The sequence below is a fragment of the Helianthus annuus genome, chromosome 16 (assembly GCF_002127325.2).
Source record: "Helianthus annuus cultivar XRQ/B chromosome 16, HanXRQr2.0-SUNRISE, whole genome shotgun sequence".
NCBI classification, from domain to species: domain Eukaryota; kingdom Viridiplantae; phylum Streptophyta; class Magnoliopsida; order Asterales; family Asteraceae; genus Helianthus; species Helianthus annuus.
In genome coordinates, this window is record NC_035448.2 from 71,216,938 (window position 1) to 71,236,697 (window position 19,760).

Below are 19,760 nucleotides of genomic sequence, written 5' to 3' on the forward strand. Positions count from 1 at the left end.
TGGCAGAGCAGACCAAGAGGATATTCCCCTTGGTCGGACAGCTGGCACGCGCCCACAGCTGGCGCAGCTGCTCTTTCCTTCTTCACCCTCCGGCTATAAATATGACCCTTCATCATTCAGGTTCAGGATCTTGACTCTCCTTACTCACTCTATACACACCGTTTATTTACTCTCAGAACAGTACTTATTCTCACGCCGGAGCCTGGTTAAGAGGGAAAACCCCCTTCTCCCCTCTTAACGAGACTAACGGTGTTTACTGTTTTGCAGATCTCGAGCCATCAATACGAGTAGAAGAAGAGGTTGAACCCCATAAGTGAAACAAACCTATTGATTAGCCTTGTGTTAATCAGTGTTTCAACAATCCCCAACTTGAAAGAAATTTCGTCCCGAAATTTAGCATGCGGTTACTGAGGAAGCTAGCTGTGTTGTGTAGTTTACTGGTTGTGTTGTGTAATTTACTGGTTTTCCTGGGGTGTCACACTGTGGTTAATCAGCGATCAGGGTAATTACACGGACGAAGAACAAAGAGTTTGGCCTTTGTTCCACACGGACGAAGAACAAAGAGTTTGGCCTTTGTTCTTCAAAGATCGTTACGAACAAAACTCTTTTCTAATTTAATGAGCTTTTTTAAAGTAAAGCTGGCCTTATTCCACGATAAGTCTTGCAAATCATAGTGATCCGTGAATGAACAAATTAATCATTGAATGCAAATTGTCTTCAGTCTCCCCTCTATATATTTACACAACCCAATGGTGCAAACAAGAACGGACTTAATGTAGACAATAAACTGGTAGTAAAGACAAATATGAAGTTGGATATTCTAGAAAATTAAAAGATCCAGACGTACCAACGTGTTGCAATGAAGCATTGTATTTTATAAAGAAATCGGTGTATTTTATAAACTATATTATTGATTGAAAAGTTGAAAAGAAAATAAACGATAAGAATCGAGTTGTGTGAGTTGGTCATTCTACTCTTACAGATTTATTAACAAGTATAGCTACACCCGAAGAATTAATATCTTAAGAAAAATTGCTACAAGAAGACGTGGATGCAGTTCTTGATAATGGAATTTGCGGACAACCAATGAGAGATGATCATAATAAGAATTGAGTTGTGTGAGTTAGTCATTCTAAAAAATATAATAAAAGATAATACATGAGTTGAACATAAACGAAATTTGTGTTATTAGAATAAGTAACAAAAGTTATGTAGACCTCATCACCAGGTATAGAATAATGTTTATAAGAATCATTAAGAGAGTTTTGAAGGTTTAAAAAAATTGAATTGTCACTCTTCGAATCGACTTAGCTTTACTTGAAACAAAAATATGAAGTAACAAAAATATGAAGTGACCAAGTATTGGCAAATTAGCAAAATATGAACCCAACCTTAAAAGCAAAATTAAATGCATGATGTTAAACCACGTTTTTCAACACAATCTTGTACAGAACATCTTGGTTTAGTAGGGTTCAAACCCTAAAATGTATCAAATTCAAGTACTCTCATGACTAAGTAGTAAAAGATAACGAGATGATCTACCTGAAGTATACCGAGACCTGAGGAATATCGACATCATTATCATCTTCATCCTCGCAAGCAACCACCACATCGATGTGGCGTCTGTACGCTGGCAGCTCAGCTTTAGCCACTTCTTTTGCCAAGTCCACCATCTTTTTGTCCATTCTATCTTTATGCCTGGGGAACATGCTGTTGTAAAGCAAACAACTTCCATAAGATATGCTGTAAGCATTCAGACCTTTGTTTTTTAGCCACTGAAGAAGCTCTCTTAAAGTTGGGTCATCTCTAATGATCCAACGGTCCCAAACGGTCCAGCTCAGGTCCTGGTGTTTGATCACTTTTGGTGGGACCGGTTCAGCCATTGAGAATAGAGGGAGTGCCAGGTTGGCAAATGTGTTTCTGTAGTCCTCCACTTTGTGACCACCGCTTAGGACCTTGTATAGCTCCAGGCAGACAAAACCGGTGGCCATGGCAGTAGCGGTTGCTATAGCAGGAATAATCCTGCCAGCAATGAACTTGGCCTTGAGCTTATCGACTTCTGGGATGCTGTAATTCCTAGCTCTCATGTTCGCAAGTCCCGCAATCAGATCCATATGATAATTGGTGTCATCATCCTACACATTCAAAAATAAAATAAGATTTATAACATTAACCCTACATAAGAGAATAGAAAAAGAGAGAGAACCTTTTCAAACTGAATCGGGTTCATCCGGAAACCAGGCGGCAGGTTCTGGTGGCACAATTTTAAGTTGTTGACCAGTTCATTGATAACAACAGAGTCATCAATAGATGCAGTAGACAAACTAGTGGCTTTTTCATCTGTAACAATCTTGACATTCTTCTTGGGCTCAAAATCAGGAACCATCACTCGGCTAATAGCATCTGCGCACCTTGTAGAAGATTTGACCCACTCTGGGATTGGAATGCCATAAGTTTCTGCTCTTAGTATAGATGCTGCAATAACAAAGTTAAGATGGCTTTGGTCTTCAACGGAAAACTCCAAGGGCCGCGGGAAACGTTTTGGGGCAGACCAAAAAGGGGTCCCGCTGCTGTTTACAGAATCTTCAGGGAAAGTAAAGGTCAGCTGTTTCACACGGTTAGCAAAGTAATCTTCAAACCTGATTACATACAGAGAGAACACTAAGAACATGATGGGGAAATGTTAAATTTGAAGTGCTATCATGAAGTAATCTGGTTACGCTGACTCAGGTTATGTTTTCTCTCTACGAGTGAAATGGCTCATTTAAAAAAAAAAAATAGAAAGTAAAATGTCATTTCGTCTCTGAGGTTTGGCCAGTTTTGCGCCTTTCGTCTAAAGGTTTGTTTTCCACATTTGGATTCAAAAAGTTTGAAATCTTGCCATTTTCAGTCGGCTCGTTAACTCCATCCATTATTTTTAATCAAGGGTCTTTTCGTCTTTTTGGTTAACTTAAAAGGGCAATTCGATCTTTTTCACTTTATGTAAAAGCATTTAGCATCATAATGCACAAGCAAGTCCTTAAGTGAAAAATACCGAAATGCCCTTTAAGTCAACAAAAAAGACAAAAATACCCCCGACTAAACAAAGAAAAATAGATGGAGTTAACGAGCTGGATGAAAATGACAAGATTTTAAACCTTTTGGATCCAGATGCGAAAAAACAAACCTTTGGACGAAAGTCGCAAAGTGAACAAACCTCAGGGACGAAAATGCCATTTTACTCTAAATAAAATGTTAAACTGGAAGTACTAATATAAAGAAATAAGGGTTACTTTAAGCGGGCCCAGGTTATGCAGTCTTCAAATGATTCACACCGCTCCCTCTCGAGGCATTCAAGCACACGTTCCAAATTATCCCTCGCTTGTGCATCGCCAGCTTTTTCCATTGCAGAAGTGTATTCACTTGGATTAGACAGATACGCATTGGCTTCAGCTGGTGTCTTCTCAAGCAATCCTTCAAATTCTGACCTAGCCCAGGTCAAACAGTGGTCAATGTTGTGTGGGAATGAATGCACAGTACACATAGGCGCTTGTTTCTCAGGTGGGTCTCGGGAAGCACCATAGTTCTCAGTCAAATGAGGGATGACCATCTGTGTATTACACTTGGCACCTAAAGTTCCTGACTCTAAAAGCGGCTTTTGAAAATACAAACACCTCTGGTCAATATAAAGCCTTGCATTCACATTATCAAGAGCGTTGACAACGACACTAAGATTCTCCCAGAAAGTGTCGTCAAACACATTTTCAGTATCTGGGCTGGCACGGTTTTGAAGTGCTTCAATATGAAACTTAGGGTTTATCAAGGTGGCGGCAGTTGCAGCAACCGTTGACTTAGCTTGACCAATGTTCCAATCTCTAAAAAGAAACTGCCTGCTGAGGTTGCTTTTTTCAATAACATCATCATCGGTAATTGTTAGCTTTCCTCCATTACCACAAGAAACGCCCATTAATGCCAAATTTTTCAAAAACTCGCAGCCTAGCGCACCCGATCCCACAACGAAAACCTTTGCTTCCTCTAGTTGTTTCTGAAGTTTGGCCCCAAAGACAGAAATCTGAGCATCATAACGGCTATTCAAGGGCTTTAAGTCATTGGGGTCCAAAGGCTCTACAGGAAGGGACTCTAGAGAGTCAAAATAGAAAAACTGTCCACCAAAAAGAAAACAAAAGCGGGTCCCATTAACTCGAATTCCACACTCTAAACATTGGAAAGTCAAAACATATAAACGGGTGTTTAGATGTGTTTTGAAAGAACAATATTGAGTAATTGGATAAGTCATAAGTGTAATAAAACATATAGAAAGCCACATTTCAAGGTGTTTCTTTTGTTCAAAATCGCAATAATCAAATGATCAAGTGTTTAAGTGTTTGGCAAATTCTGATTATTTAAAGTTTTATGATAAAGAAAGACGGTTTATGAGACAAAAATAAAAGCCCTTCAAATTATATTAGAAGAGGCATATTTGTAAAACTGATTAACCCTCACGAAAAAAGATTTCATTACAGCTTTATGAAACTAGTTAACTAACCCCCTAACAATCAGATGATCAGCAGCAGAACTTATTTACCAAAACACCCTCATAGAATGCTACGAAGAGAACTAACCTGAAATAGCGGATGGAACTTTCCAGAACAAGCCTTAACAACTTCCTGTCCAACAATACCACCAAACATCGCAGCCATGGGGTTCAAAACAGCCCTTGCACCAAACGCAAAGCTTCTAACAATTTTCTCATCAATCTGGTCAATCTTTCCATCTTTAAGTTCATTGTTCATATTGTTAGCCAAAGACAGCAACTTCTGAGCATCTTCTTCAGAACCAGCAACAGGATATCGTCCCAACTCGGATACAAACTTATCCAACGCTTGAAACAGAAGATGTAAGAGTGGAGGGCGATCAAATTTAGAGAAATCACTAAGAAGAAATTCACCAGGATCTTTAATTGCCTCTTCCAATGGCTTAAATTTCAATACCTTTGGTTGCTTCAATTGAGTTACAATTCCACCCTTTGTATACGCACCATATTTTGTAGTATCTTCTTCGATACTGAAAGAAAATGGTTTTGCGTTTATAACCTTTCTTGGTTTTCCATCGTTAAGTTCTGTCATCCCGTGGATTTCGGAAAACACGACTAGATCTCCGTCTTGAAACTCGAGGCGTTCATCATCCACACATGTGACAAGTGGAGGATTGTCATTGCTTATAGATGCAATGATGCCTGTGTGTGGGTCCTCCCCATCTACATCTGAGACGGTGAATTTAGGGCCAAAGTCACAAAACACACTACCAAAAAGACCGCGTACTTCTGATTTTATGAAAGCAATTGGAGGCTCGTGTTTATGGCAAAAATTGTCGAATTCAATTGCTTTTGCCGAAGGAATATCCGTGAACACTACAGCCTGCAGCAGCAAGTGAACAAACATACAGCATAATTAAAATACAGTGATAGCAACGAGATTTGATGACATATGTACGAAAAATACAAAATGTACAAAAGTGATAGCAAAAGTGGTCGGACCAAGTGATAGTTTTATTTAAAATAATGAAAATGCCCCAACAAAATATACAAAACAATCTGCTTTTGAGCAACAACTGTCCCTCAAGATGCCCTAATTTCAAGAGTAGGCCCTCCCCAATGATGAATACAACAAATACTATATCATGCATTATGAACCATCTCTTGTAGAGCTATCTAGCTATGAATTTAATGTAGTTCCTGTATTATCGTAATTTTGTTGACATATAGTCATGCAAGTTGTCATTCCATAAGGTTTGATGCCCTATATTATGGCTTATTAAATTCGGTTGCATCCATCTAGTTTAATTTTCAGTGCTAAGAAAATGAGCTTTTTTGATCAAATACCCATCTTATCAATTGTGTTCAAACAGATTTCAGAAACAATAGGCATGTAAACTTAATTAAATAACCTTCAAAACAGCACACACTAACTTGAAACATTGATGACTATGAGCAAAATTATAGAAAAAATCGTGCAGATACTTGACAACATAGCATCGCTAGTTAAAAACAAACATGTTTACCAACAAAGCATTGACTGTTAACAATGCCTCATTCAATGCAACATGCTTCAAAGTGAATGTAAAATACCAAACCAAAATATCACACAGAACAACTGTGGATGATGAATGTGTGATCGTAAATAAAATGATAAGTAGAAATCAACTAAAAATCATGAGACATGGCACTTTTGCATCATATAATGCACAAGCTTCAAAAGTAACAACATTCAAAACCAGCAAATAAGCCACATGCTGAATTACCTGGAACTCAGACAGCTGCTCAGTAGTTAGTTCTGTTGTTAATGTAGAGATAACAACAGAATTGTTCAGTTCTTGCATTTTGTTGAGAGAAGCAAGAGCTCTGTTCTTTCCCAGATCGTCCTCCGTGAAAATAAAATTGCTAGATAAATCCCACAACTCGACAACTCCCTCATCATGCAATGTCACAGACTTCACACCAGCAAGAATAAGATTCTTTGCTGCATAGTTTGCATAAAGACATGACACAGATAAGCATACAAGTATAAATATAATGGAAAATTAACATTTGACCTTGGTTTTAAAAAAGTGTGCCTAGGCGCGAGGTGCCCTAAGGCGCAGGCCTCAGGGCTTCAGCTACACAAGGTGCGCGTATTACAAGAAGCACACTGGAGACGCGATTTTTTGGCAAAAAGTCGACTCTGAAGCGTGTGCCTCATGTGTTTCAAACGTTTTTGTGCAGCAGATTGTTGTAGAGCATGCTTTTCAGGTTGTACATAAATGTATTTTCAATATCAAAGCATAAATAAAGCTTATCTGTATCAAGATATTGAGTAAATAATGCTAGAAACCTATAAGAAATATATAATAAAAAACAATATAATTATTTGCCCCTCGGGTACAAAAGGCGGTGTGCTTTTGTGCTTGGCGACCTTGTAGCTTTTGTGTGCTTGTCGCTTTTGAAAACCAAGCATTTAACAATAGTAACTTCAAGATAAAAAATAGAAATATCACATGTCATAATACACTATCACTAATGTTCACAACAGGTGATGACGCATATCCTCTGATTGTATAGTGTATACATAGCATAGGTCCGACAAAAAAAACTAAATAAAAACACATAGGTACAAAATGTCACTGATAAAAATCAACTTCAACAAGTGTGCATTTATAAAATAAACAATACACACAAGCACATATTGATAAAGCCGGTAGACTCACCGATTTCAGCACCAAGTCCCTGCATCCCAGAAACTAGAATGTTGGACGCAAATAAGCGCCTCATAGTTTCCCGACCATAAACTGCAAGCTGTCGGCTATGGAGATCCTCATCAATATCCGATTGGTTTGATCCACCACCACCAATGGGCATTTTACCGTTGGTGGTTCCGTTCGGGTTGTTTCCTCCTCCCATGGTTGCAACTGTCAAAGACGTCCCTGTGCTTGTGCTGGCGGCAGCGGCTGATGAAATCAAGTTGTCAATCTTAGTTCTCTTGATCAAAGATTCATCTACTACTACTTCCTCTCCTCCAGCTGATCTCTTTCCAGGAAGCATAAAGTCCGACGGTGAACTGCGTAAACCCATATTTAGTCAAATGCCAACAAAACACACACAAACCTTAACAGCACAAAGCTGAATCAAAATTTATCAACAAAAAAAATAATAAAAAACCACTTTGTTTCACAAATCTAGCTAACCTTATACAATTTCACTGTCTGTTAACAAATAACAAATTCACTCATGCAACAACCCTAAAACCACAATAACGATATAAACTGTGTGAAAAAAAAAACAAATTCTAACACAGTGAACTGTGTGAGACCATTTTAAGTCAAATGCCTACAAAACACACACACACACAAACTCCTACAAATCAAAGTTGAATAAAAATTTATAAACAAAAACAAACTCAAAATAATAAAAAACCACTTTTATCACGATGATCTAGATAACCTTAACAATCACAACTCCTCATTTACAATTTAAACAATTTCACTTTCTGTTAACACTAACAAATTCACTCATGCATCAACCCTAAAAACACATCTAAACTGCAAAATTTGATCCAACAACACAAAAACGAAATAAACAGTGTAAAAAACCTAATTCTAACAGAGTAAACCGTGCAAACCCAATTTTTAGTCAAATGCCAAGAAAACACACACACTAACCCTAACAGAACAAAGTTGCATCAAACTTTTCAACAGAAACAAACTCAAAATAATATAAACCACTTTGCTTCACAAATATCTAGATAACCTTAAGGATCTCATCTCCTCATTTAAAATTCATACAAATTCACTTTCTGTTAACAAATTCACTCATGCATCAATCCTAAAAACACATCTAAACTGCAAAAATACAATTCAACAACACAAAAACAACATAAACCGTGTAAAAAATCCTAATTCTAACAGCAATTTAACCAAATATAATCGATAAACGTACGTGAACTGCGATGAACTGCTGGAAACCATCGCAAAAGAAACACGAAAACGAAAACGAAAGAATCAATTCGCATACACTAAAGAACCATAAAGAAGAATAATAAAGAAAGGATACGAGAAGGTTACGTAACATATAACATGAAGAATGCGTACAGAAACAGATTAGAAGGTCAAATACGCAGAGTATAAAGTAAAGAATAATCAGATTTGTTACCGATGAGATCTTTGAGAAGAAAGCTATGGAGGCTGGATTCTAGGGTTTGAAGAATTGTGGTGACAGTGACAATGGCGTGGTGTGGGGGTTCATATTTTAGGGGAAGAGCTACCACTTTGGGTATATAACCCTGTAATGGGCCGTGAACAAACAAAACTCTTAGCTTGGTTATAAAGTTTAGCTTTTCTATTTTTTAAGGGTCTGTTTGGTATGGCGTAATGTAATAGACGGGTGAATGGAATATACGAGGTAATGGAATGGACGATGTAATGGAATGGATCATTACCATTCCATGTCTTGTTTGGTTACCATGTGAGAATGAAATGAATCATTACTTTGTGTTGTTTTGCGGAGGTGGGTGACGACTGGGGTGGAGGTGGGTGGTGGCGGGAGACAGCTGGGGTGGAGGTGGGTGGTGGTGGTGGTGGTGGTGGTGGCGGAAGTGGGTGACGGCGGCGACGGTAGTCACTGCGGCAGCTATGGCAGTAGTGGTGTCGGCCGTGAGTGAGTTATTAAAACCAATAATAATAATAATAATAATAATAATAATAATAATAATAATAATAATAATAATGATAATAATAATAATATATCTTTCCATTCCTTGAAGGAATGAAAAAAAACACCACCTTCCTAAGGAATGAAAATTATTATATTTGGAAGGTTTACATTCCTTGTGGAATGCTCCATTCCATTACCACTTGACAACCAAACATGTTTCTTTTCATTCCAATAGAATGGATCATTCCATTCCGCCTTCTATTCCTTCGTACCAAACGCTACCTAAATGAGATCCAATGGTTCAATTTTTTAACATTTGGTTATAATATTTAAGTTCTTAAATTTTTCTTTATGAAAAGTTATAAGTTGTTGTATATAATTTTTGAAGTAGAGAAGATCATTCGGAGATCAGACATGATATAGCTGTGTATATAAAATATGGTATTAATTAGGAGTGCTGATGAGTATATGTTCAAACTGTGATTTCCAGAGAAGATAGTTGCGTTAGTCTAGCTTTATGGATACGAGATAGGTGCAACAAGAGGGGGCGCGAGTGAGAAGGATGATGGGTTCTAGTTGGTGGAATGGAAAGATTGAGGGGATGCATTGGAAGACGTGGTGAATAACGGTGAGAAGGCAGCGGAGGGAACCGTGGTATATACCTATGGGGAAGGCATGAAAACATGACTGGAGGGTTGTGGAATAGATGCTGAGGGTCCTGTAGTCGGTCCATGAACCCGATAAGAGGGCAACAATGGTTTCAGTTCACAAAGGAAAACGAACTAGATGCAGTGGTGTAGGACTGCAAAGCTGTAGCCTGTGACAGCGATGAAGACTCGATGCTTGAGTCTGTCATAACACACCAGGAGTGGAGGCAGGAATCAAAGTAGAGTTCTCAGAGTTCCAAGGATACAAGAGCTTTTAGTACCGACTTATCGTCAACGTCTAATCGAACCAACTTTTGAGAAAAGGTTTTTTTAACTAATAAGAAAATAAAAACAGAAAATAAAAATGATAGACAAGAAAGAATCACTTGGATCCAACTTATCTTTCATGTACCCTTTTGATGATTTCCGCACTTTGGGCATTTTATGAGATTATCTTAGTTATAGTAGTAGGCCCCTCTTTTGGAGGCGACGTTACCCTCAACCTAGTGGTTTGAGTCAGCAATGATACAATCCCACTAGGTCGGAATATTGAAAGATAATTAAGTAAGTTATTAATGCAAAATGTGGTGGACCCCTCGTAAAAGGCGGCGATCACTCTCAAACCGTTGGTCTGAGTCAGCAGGGATACAGTCCTCGCGGGGTTGGTTTAACATTTTAATAGTAGTTTAAGAATAAGGGATTCAAGCTTTTTGCACCTCTCCCGTGGTGGGTAATGCTTGCTCCGACTCGTGAGGTGTTACTAAGCTTGAACCTCTATACACTGAACGAGACATAGAATTATCCAAGCCACCCTTCTAATCTCTCTTTCGGGTTAATTAACATGCTTTATATAGACCGTAAAGACATGAACATGTTGAGTAAATAAACATATGAAGAGTATTTGAATAAATTCGCCTTCAATATAAAAAAACTAATTATTAAAGTCATTAATACATACCCAATTAAAAATTAGCCAAAGATTGGAAATCATAAAAGAAATACATAAAAGATAAGTCTTCACCAAGTGACCTAAGAATTTAGCCAAGCATGGCCTTTGTTTGACAAAGATTCTTACGATAAATCTTGGATCCCGAGACTACACACACACTCTAAAGATAGAAAATGGATGATGGTGGTGGATGATGGTGTTGTAGTAGTGGTGGAGTGGTGGCAAGTGAGAGAGAAGTGGTTTGCCAAGGGATGAGTTGAAGTGGAACCAAGCACTCCTATTAATAAATGTCTTCAGAAGCTTCAGCACGGCCCGTGCCCGGCTGGCATGGCCCCGTGCCCATCTCTCTCTCTCTTCCTCATTAACTGCTTGTCAGATGTTGTACTAACATGGCCCCGTGTGGCCAAAGTACTTGATGTACTATCGTAGATTCTGCAAATCTTTGAGTTCACCACGCCCCGTGTTGGCTTAGCACGGCCCTGTGTTGGCTGCCATTTTTGTCTTTTGCAATTTTCTTTTTCTTATGCCCAGTATCCACCCTTGGACACGGCCCGTGTCTGATGGACACGGCCTTGTGTCAGCCTTCTATTCTTTATTATTCTGAGGTTTGGATGTGAATCGGGGCTTGGCGAGCAGCGGCAATTCCTTCTTCTTTACATTTATGTTGGATTTTGCTGTCTTTTTGCTCCTTTTGCAAATTTAAGCTCTTTTATCCCTGAAAATTTAAAAGGAACGAAAACACGAGCTTTTTCCAATATTAGTACTAAAAAGGGGGTTGCTTTTACGTCGTATTTGACATAATTTATATGTTGTATTTTAATCACATCACCAATCCTCTGTTGAAGTCAAAGAACTGCTGGAAATCAAAGGCCTGATCAACCTTTATGGAAAGCACTGCTCAAGCTTCATCAATGGTTGAGCCCATCAGCGAATAGCATCATCAGCAATTAGTTAATCAGTGTTTAATGTAACAGTGTTTGTATTTATCAGTGTTTAGAGTTTGTTAAGATTGTTAGTTGTCACTGTCTAGGTGACGTCAGCCAAGATGCTACAGTGTTTACGATAGTACTATATATATTACCGTTAACAAAAGTCGAAATTTTAGAAACTTATAAAAACTTATATGTCTTCTATTTAACTAAAAACTCCATGTATGGTGATTTTTATAAAATGAAAGATGTTTTATAAATGGTCTTATTTTTATAAATGGGCTTATACTTACAAAATGGGCTTATTTTTATAAATGGGCTTATACTTACAAATGGGCTTATTTTTATAAATGGGCTTATATTTACAATTGGGCTTATCTTCATAAATGGGCTTATCAAAATACTTGGGCTAAGCCCAATAACATGAATACATGGGCTAAGCCCAATGTCAAAACATATGGGCTAAGGCCCAATAACATTTGGGCCCAATAATATTATGGCCCAATAAAATAAATTCATGGGCTAGGCCCAATAACATTAAGACATGGGTTCGGCCCAATGACATATAATTGATGAAAATACAATTATACAATTTATTCATACAAGACATGAAATCAAGAGGACAAGACCCGATGATACAACTCACAAGATACAAGATTACATATCTAATACACAGTTCAACGAAAAACAAAGACATACAAGTCTTACACACATTCAAGACACAAGACTTGTACTCAAGTCATTTATAAAGACCGAAGTGTCTAACAAATATAAGAACATTTGTAGGTCGTAACACTATTCAGGACGACCGCACATAAGATCATAGTTACTTCTATTCACGGACGCGATTCTGTGAGTTCATGTCCCCTATTCATTTTAAATGCTTTACAACTTTACAACTATCGGGGAAAATACATGTTCAATTGTATGTTAAGTCATGGAATGAAACACCTTAGATCATGTGCGATTAGGGTCATACATCTAAGCACCATTAATCCAGTTTGGACCTAGGTACAAGTGGTTAGATCTAATGGGTATTGGCGAGCCCCACTCTTGGTCGTGGACCCATACAGAAGAGTGCGTTTGTGTCCCAGTCGATAGTAGTCGACACGAAATCATCTAGGTTTGGATTGCTTCCTAATTCGTCACACATATTAATGTCCTCGCGAAACATTAACGATCAATGATTTCATTGACGCTTTTTTCATACTACATCATTACATACAGATACATCTTATACAACTCACATTTTATGGATACAGTTTATACAACTCACATTTTATGGATACATTTTATACAACTCACATTTTACAGATACATTTTATACAACTCACATTTTACAGATACATTTTATACAACTCACATTTTACAGATACATCTCATACAACTAAACTGCATGAACTCGCCAACTTTTGTTGATGTTTTCAAACTTAACATGTATTTCAGGAAATTAGTGGACCATGCGGACATTTCAGTCAAGGAAAACAAGTATCAAGACTCCATGCCACCATTTGAAGGGCTTGCCCGTTATATACCGCCCCTTTGCGGTGATATAGTGGTCAAAGCCTTGACATTTTAAGACTTACATTTTGATGTATAAAACAATGACAACTTATTTTCATTTGATGGTTTGTAACCATTACATTTAACTTATGTTGCATTCTTTTGAAACGATTATGACAATGGCATTGGAGCTTGTTTTTTTTTTTTCATTTAGTATGTTCACTTATATTGTTATGCAATGAGAACCGATCAGATCACACCTCGTGCTTCCGCTATGAGCGGGTGTGACAGCAGGAACAGGAGGAAAAGATGAAAAGAGAAAACCAAACACAAAATATTGGCACTTCTAATAGAAGAAAATCATTCAGAAACAATAGACCTCCAATTGCCACATTCCCCAAAACCACTGCTACTTCTAAAAAGCCTCAAACCACTGCCACAACCAAACCCAAACCATCATCTCAAAAACCACCTCAAAAGAAGCAGAAAACAACTTCATCACCACCACCATCTTCCACAAAACCAACAGATGTTGATGCTACAAAAGCATCAACAGATGTTAGACCATCAGTTGTTGAGACTCCAGTGGTTTTAACAGCTGTTAGCCAAACCACTGCTCCTATGCATTTTGATCCTCCACCACCAACTCCCCAAAGATTCCCTTCACAATCAACCTTCTCACCAAAACCACCTTCTCCATCAAAAACTCCTCCTCCTCCAAAATATGCCTATGCAAGAAAAAGGAAATTTGTTGTACTTGAAGAAGAAAAAGAAATTCCATCACCAATTCTTTTATCATCTGCTCCTGCTGAAATCATTCCACCCTCATCATCTCCACAAACAAACCCACTTGATCATCCACCCACAGGTTACATGCCACGTGTCATTCCATGGGCAACTCAATATCCTCTGGAACTGCTTGCAGCCCAAGATGAAATGATGCAATTTTATAAGATAGAGGATCCATCCAAAAGAGCCTTCCCATCTCTATATGGCTTCAGAATTCCTCAGAATTTCAATGAATATTTAAAGCTGAAAGCCAGGCAAGCAGAGCTTATAGCAAAAGAAGAGAGTAAAGGGTTAGGAGACAGGAGATACCAAGGTCTGATGCAACATGGGCTTAGCAAAGTCAGGAAACTTGAAGACTTTGCTAGAGACCTCAGTAAATCCATGCCAGAGTTGCCACCAAATGCTGATCTTCAAGAGGAACTAAGGGTTGATTATTTGGATCTCATCATGAAAACTAAGCCCTACAAAGCTAATAAGTCTCAATTCAAAGATTGGCCTCTTGATGCTCTCAAAGAAGAAATTAACAGAATTGAATGATGAACAAAGATCCTCAAATGAAGAAATCTACACCCAATTGGAATAAATTCAAGAAGGTTGATGTAGATAATGCATTGAGGTACAAAAGAAATAGAACAGAGCTTGTTACTGCAGGATATGGGTCTGCAAGATCAATTGCAAGATGGTCAAAGCAGAATGTTGATGAGACCTACAGAAAATTGGAAGAACTTAGAAAGAAAGATCCAAAGGTTCCTCAGAAGCCAGTATATACTAAAACCACTGCTAATAGGCCTCAATAGACCCATGCCCCTAAAAAGTTGTTCTCATCATCTGCTTTACCCATCAGTGCCTTAAATCAATTAAAAAGGCAAAAGCAAATGGATGAGGAAGATGAAAAGAGGTATGCAGAACATAGAAAAGAGGCCATCAGAAACCAACTTCAATTTAGAGTGGATGATGCTGCTCACCAACTTGCTGCTTAAGTTGCTGAAACAATCAAACAGTTGGCAAGCAAACCTCAATCCCCAAACTCATCTCAAATAAATCTTATCCCTAGAAAGCTATCAGATCCAAAAATACTAAAGTGGAAGTCAGACAAAGACACCCACGTATTGACTCTGCTTAGATCTGATGGTAATGTTGAAAAGCTGTCAAGGAAGGCTGCATATGGTCTGAATGCAGGAGACTTTCAAGATCTATTGAACCTTCAACTGATTAGGGACGAAGAAGACACATATTCCTTGGACTTTGAACTACAAAAGGTCAAATCAGGGAACTGTTGATGAGGAAATAAAGATCAGAAAATAATGAAGGGTTTTGGCATCATCTGTTCTAGGGGGAGATTGTTGGCTCATGTGATCCTTCCAGAAGAACGGATGATACAATACCAAAACTGGTTCCGCAACAACTGATCCTAATACAGTGTTTTGAATTCTATTTCCCTCCAATGACAGTGGCTTCCAACATCTGATAATATCTAAAGTTTGCTGATACCTAAAGACTGTTATGTACAAAGCTCTGATGAAGTATAAAGTCTGTTGAAGACCAATCCTCTGTTGAAGTCAAAGAACTGTTGGAAATGAAAGGCCTGATCAACCTTTATGGAAAGCACTGCTCAAGCTTCATCAGTGGTTGAGCCCATCAGCGGATAGCATCATCAGCAGTTAGTTAATCAGTGTTTAATGTAACAGTGTTTGTATTTATCAATGTTTGGAGTTTGTTAAGATTGTTAGATGTCACTGTGGTGATGTCAGCCAAGATGCTACAATGTTTAGGATAGTACCATAAATAGACAGTGCATGTACTGTTCTATTAGCTCTTTCACACACTTTCATTTTGTACGAACTAGCACTTGTGAGTTCAGGCTGAGGGGAGATAACAATTCATGCATACATTGAATCTTTTGTAATCAAATCATTCTTCACAAAGTATTTATGATGAAAGCTATACTTTCCTTATTTGTGTTATAAAGTTTTTCTTCATTTCCGCTGCAAATTATCATCTGTTTATCTTCATTCATTTATCATCTTATAAAAATAACAAGTAAACTCAGATCCTATCATACCACCATACATATCTTCCATACCAGCCTTTGGCTTCTCCACCTCTACAAAGAAACGATGTGTCGTTTCATCCGAAGGAACAAAAACTATATGGTTCCTCTCATACATTCCCTCTCTCATTTCTCCCAAGAAGAAGAGATCGCCATAGTTAATCGCCAACGCCATGAGGGCAACGCAACAACCATGTGTGATTGGCGGTTCAAGCATAAACATGTGTTGCATTCACTCCCAATTCACTCCCAAAACCTAGTCACCTCTTTCTTCCCTGTTAAGGATTTTATTACTTTCCTAGATTGTGGGCTTAAAATTTGAACATAGTATTACAAGTGAACGTTCAGTCGGATGTTACAGGTCGTCATTACAACATCAAGGCTACAAATAATTATTAAAATCCACTGATTTACAACATCAAGGCTACAAGTACACATCATCTTTTTTCTAAAAACAAGTGTCAATAATAAAGTTTAGTAAGATAAAGGTTACTCATGATAGAAGTAGACCAACTGATACAAACATTATTTTTAATCATCTCATTAAATAGTGTATTTCTTTTTGTCATAAGTTATGCTTGAAGCAATCATAAATAAATAAGCAGATTGTCCTAAATATGTCTCAATTATTTTAAGCATTCTATATTTGCATCTTATCTTCTTTATATTTACATTTTTTCCATGTGTAGACTTCTATTCATCATATTCATGTTGTATACTCTTGTACCTTTGTCACAACTTCAAACCCATTTACTGTGGTTTTTTTTATATATTAAATCATATCTTTAAACCATGTGGATGAGAGTTCTAGGCCTTCAAAACTTTAAATAGTTAGACCAACTGCTTTATGTACACCATTTATGGGGGAGTCCACCACATATGACTAAGTGGAGTAAAAAAGCATTTCACTATCGTCTTTGTGATAAATATAACAACATACTTTAAAAGAAATAGTTGTTAACTAGTTTAATGCAGAAAATAAGTCCTTAAAACTTTATTTGTTTGAAGATGACATAAACACCTACTGATAATATATATGCATTATGTGTCAAGTTTCATCATGTTTGTCATATACAAAAGTTGAAACCAAAGTCGAATAATAATTTGTTGACACATTCACAATATATATATGTGTGTGTGTGGGGGGGGGGTTATTATACCATATATCTCTTCCATACTAGTTCTAGCTCTTAAAAGAAACAATGTGTCATTTCACCCGAAAAAGCAAAAACTATATTGTTCCTCTCATACAATTATCCCAATAAGAAAAAATCGCCATAGTTGGTCACAAATACCATGATGTGATGCAACAACCATGCATGATTGGCGATTCAAGCATAACCATGTGTTACACTCACTCCAAAAACCTAGTCACCTCTCATTTTTCTTCTCTATCCTCTTATTACTTTCCAAAAATGATGAGTTTAAAAGTTTTATTCAAACATAGTTTTAAAAATGAACGTTCAATTGAATGTTAGTTGTCATCATTGCAATATCAGAACCATAAATGATTAACAAAATCTACTAAGTTGTGAATGTGAGTCTAGGCATAAGTGAGCTAAGTGCTAAATAATATTATATTGTTGATTAATATAATTATTATTTAATAATTAAGACAGGATTAATGAGAGATGTTGAGCATTAAGTTTGTGTGTTGGAACCATAAATATGTGGGAAATTGTGTTTGTTCCACAAAGGTGGAGAGATAAATCCTTTGTGGATTTATAATTAGAATCTCTACACGAATTTATTCTTATGTGACAACTCACACCCAGTGGCAGCCAGGAGGGTGCGAAGCACACGGCACACGCCCGCGCCCGGGGCCAGGCCCGGGATGAGGGCAATGGGCGCAATGTGGCGCTTTGATAGTGCACTTTGCACGCTCACATCGTCGCTTGTAGTCGCCTTTACTCTTTTTAGGTGCAGCTCGAGCCCTACAGCTTGGCTTGGTTAACTGGTGTGTTCAAGACCTTTCAGTTTCTCACTAGTTGAGTCTGATCAAGCTCTAGTAATAATTATGGAATTGAATTCTGAAATTATGTTTCTAGAACCTTTGTAGGATCGGGATTTGATCAAACGAGTCATTCAGAAGAGATCTCGATCAATACGAAAGGCGGAATCAGACATATTGATGTTATAGCAGCTTGATTTACACTTAGAATCACTTTAACTGTCGATTATATTGATTTGATAGTGTTTACAGATCATACGACACTTCGGCAGCACTTCGTCTCCGGAATCAAAAAGTTACAAATGAAGACCTAGACTCACCTATTTATAGGAATGCCAGACCCCATGAACCATTTCATGCTTTCTGGCCAGGTCGCACGAACTGGATCTCATGCTTTCTGGTATTTCATGCTTTCTGGCATTTCATGCTTTCTTGCCAGACCCCATGAACTTGTCACCTCGTGAGGGTTGGCCGGTTCAGGTCTGTAGGTCCCCTTGAGTCGTATGGATCTTCACAGAATTGTCAATCCAATCTAGAGTGCGGAATTCTCTTGATCAGAATATAGCAGAAAAGTGTAGGAACAAAAATCAGCAATTCACTTTCAAACCGGGTTTTCTATTGATTATCAATCTCACGAATTACAATCAATCAAAACCCTAACAACCTTCAAATTCGTCCAAGCCTAGAGACTCTCACGAAATTTCTCACACACATTGTATTGGCTGATTAACCTAAACCCTAAAGCCTAACCTTGTTAATATAACACAAGGTTTGCTACTTGGGCTAGGTTTAACCTCATGGACTGCGAATTGGACAAGCCCAATTCACCCCCATACACCCAATTCGTTGGGTTGGGTTAGCCCAAACATTACAACTAACTATTACAAAGCTAAACCCGCTAACTGTTTATCGTTTAACTAATTACAAGATATCCAAAGACCAAATCTACGCTGTTGTCACAGAATATGCACCAACAAACTCCCCCTTGACAATAGCTTCATAAAAACTTTGTCTTCAGTCTTCTTGCAATCTTCATGTAGTCTTGCACTGTCTTTGGTCTTTGGATAGCTTCAGCTTCAATAGCTTCTGTCAGCAACAGACTCCCCCTAAGCTGATGCATCCAATCACCATGTCACACCCTGTCTTTTGCGGAAGCGTATGGTGTGTGACTAGCTTGTTATCATTGCATTCAATCATAATAAACAACTACATGATTTAAAACGATGTTCATCCATTCGGAAAATTTTGAGTATTACAAACACTTGTTATTTAGGTTTTAAAACACAACCTTCATCTGGGTTACAATTCAACAAAAGTGGATGACAACTAAACTTGTAGACTACTTCTAGTTACGACACTTGCGCCCAAGATCCATCCTGTCACCTGAAATACATGTAATTTTGGAAAACATCAACATAAAGTTGAGCGAGTTCATGCGTTTTGCATACCATGTATGAAAACATGGTATGTATCTTGTTTAAATAAAGTATTCTTGTATAAATCATGTCTTCTTGTGTACACCACGTACTAATTGAATGTTTGTGCAAAGACATTAAGGCATGTGAGGACATATGGAGCATTAGTGTTGGCTCCTTTAAGGCATGTGAGGACTTATGGAGCATTAGTGTTGGCTCCTTTAAGACATGTGAGAACATATGGAGCATTAGTGTTGGCTCCTTTACTGTGTCGATTACCCTCGACTGTGTCGATTAACCTCGACTGTGTCGATTTCCCTCGACTGTGTCGATTAACCTCGACTGTGTTGATTACCCTCGACTG

The 19,760-nt window shown here is 37.9% G+C and overlaps 2 protein-coding genes across 4 annotated transcripts; one reads left to right on the plus strand and one right to left on the minus strand.

Moving 5' to 3' along the window:
- Positions 1-1,370: 1,370 nt before the first annotated feature.
- Positions 1,371-8,820, minus strand: LOC110936333 (ubiquitin-activating enzyme E1 1). 3 transcript variants are annotated; one of them, XM_022178699.2, is made up of 7 exons: positions 8,663-8,820; positions 7,222-7,571; positions 6,280-6,497; positions 4,602-5,396; positions 3,273-4,141; positions 2,207-2,639; positions 1,371-2,135 (listed from the first exon to the last, which is right to left on the minus strand). In XM_022178699.2, exons 2-7 carry the CDS (start codon positions 7,553-7,555, stop codon positions 1,539-1,541), a joined length of 3,246 nt encoding a protein of 1,081 aa, XP_022034391.1. In that variant the 5' UTR covers positions 7,556-7,571; positions 8,663-8,820; the 3' UTR covers positions 1,371-1,538. The 3 variants fall into 3 exon arrangements, with proteins under 3 accessions (XP_022034391.1, XP_022034392.1, XP_022034390.1); XM_022178700.2 differs by lacking the exon at positions 8,663-8,820 and adding an exon at positions 8,580-8,598; XM_022178698.2 differs by lacking the exon at positions 8,663-8,820 and adding an exon at positions 8,450-8,493.
- A 4,680-nt stretch (positions 8,821-13,500) lies between these two features.
- LOC110933341 (leucine-rich repeat extensin-like protein 5) lies at positions 13,501-14,517 on the plus strand. Its single transcript, XM_022176571.1, has one exon. It carries the CDS (start codon positions 13,501-13,503, stop codon positions 14,515-14,517), a length of 1,017 nt encoding a protein of 338 aa, XP_022032263.1.
- Positions 14,518-19,760: the final 5,243 nt, after the last annotated feature.

What these genes read in the sequence shown, in the direction of transcription:
- LOC110936333 (XM_022178698.2), bottom strand. Translation starts at nt 8,478, where the DNA reads ATGGTTTCCAGCAGTTCATCGCAGTTCAC. An exon ending in AGCAGTTCATCGCAGTTCAC is followed by an intron (nt 7,572 to 8,449) that starts GTACGTTTATCG and finishes GGGTTTACGCAG; the next exon opens with TTCACCGTCGGACTTTATGC. An exon ending in AGCAGCTGTCTGAGTTCCAG is followed by an intron (nt 5,397 to 6,279) that starts GTAATTCAGCAT and finishes TTGCTGCTGCAG; the next exon opens with GCTGTAGTGTTCACGGATAT.
- LOC110933341 (XM_022176571.1), top strand. Translation starts at nt 13,501, where the DNA reads ATGAAAAGAGAAAACCAAACACAAAATATTGGCACTTCTAATAGAAGA.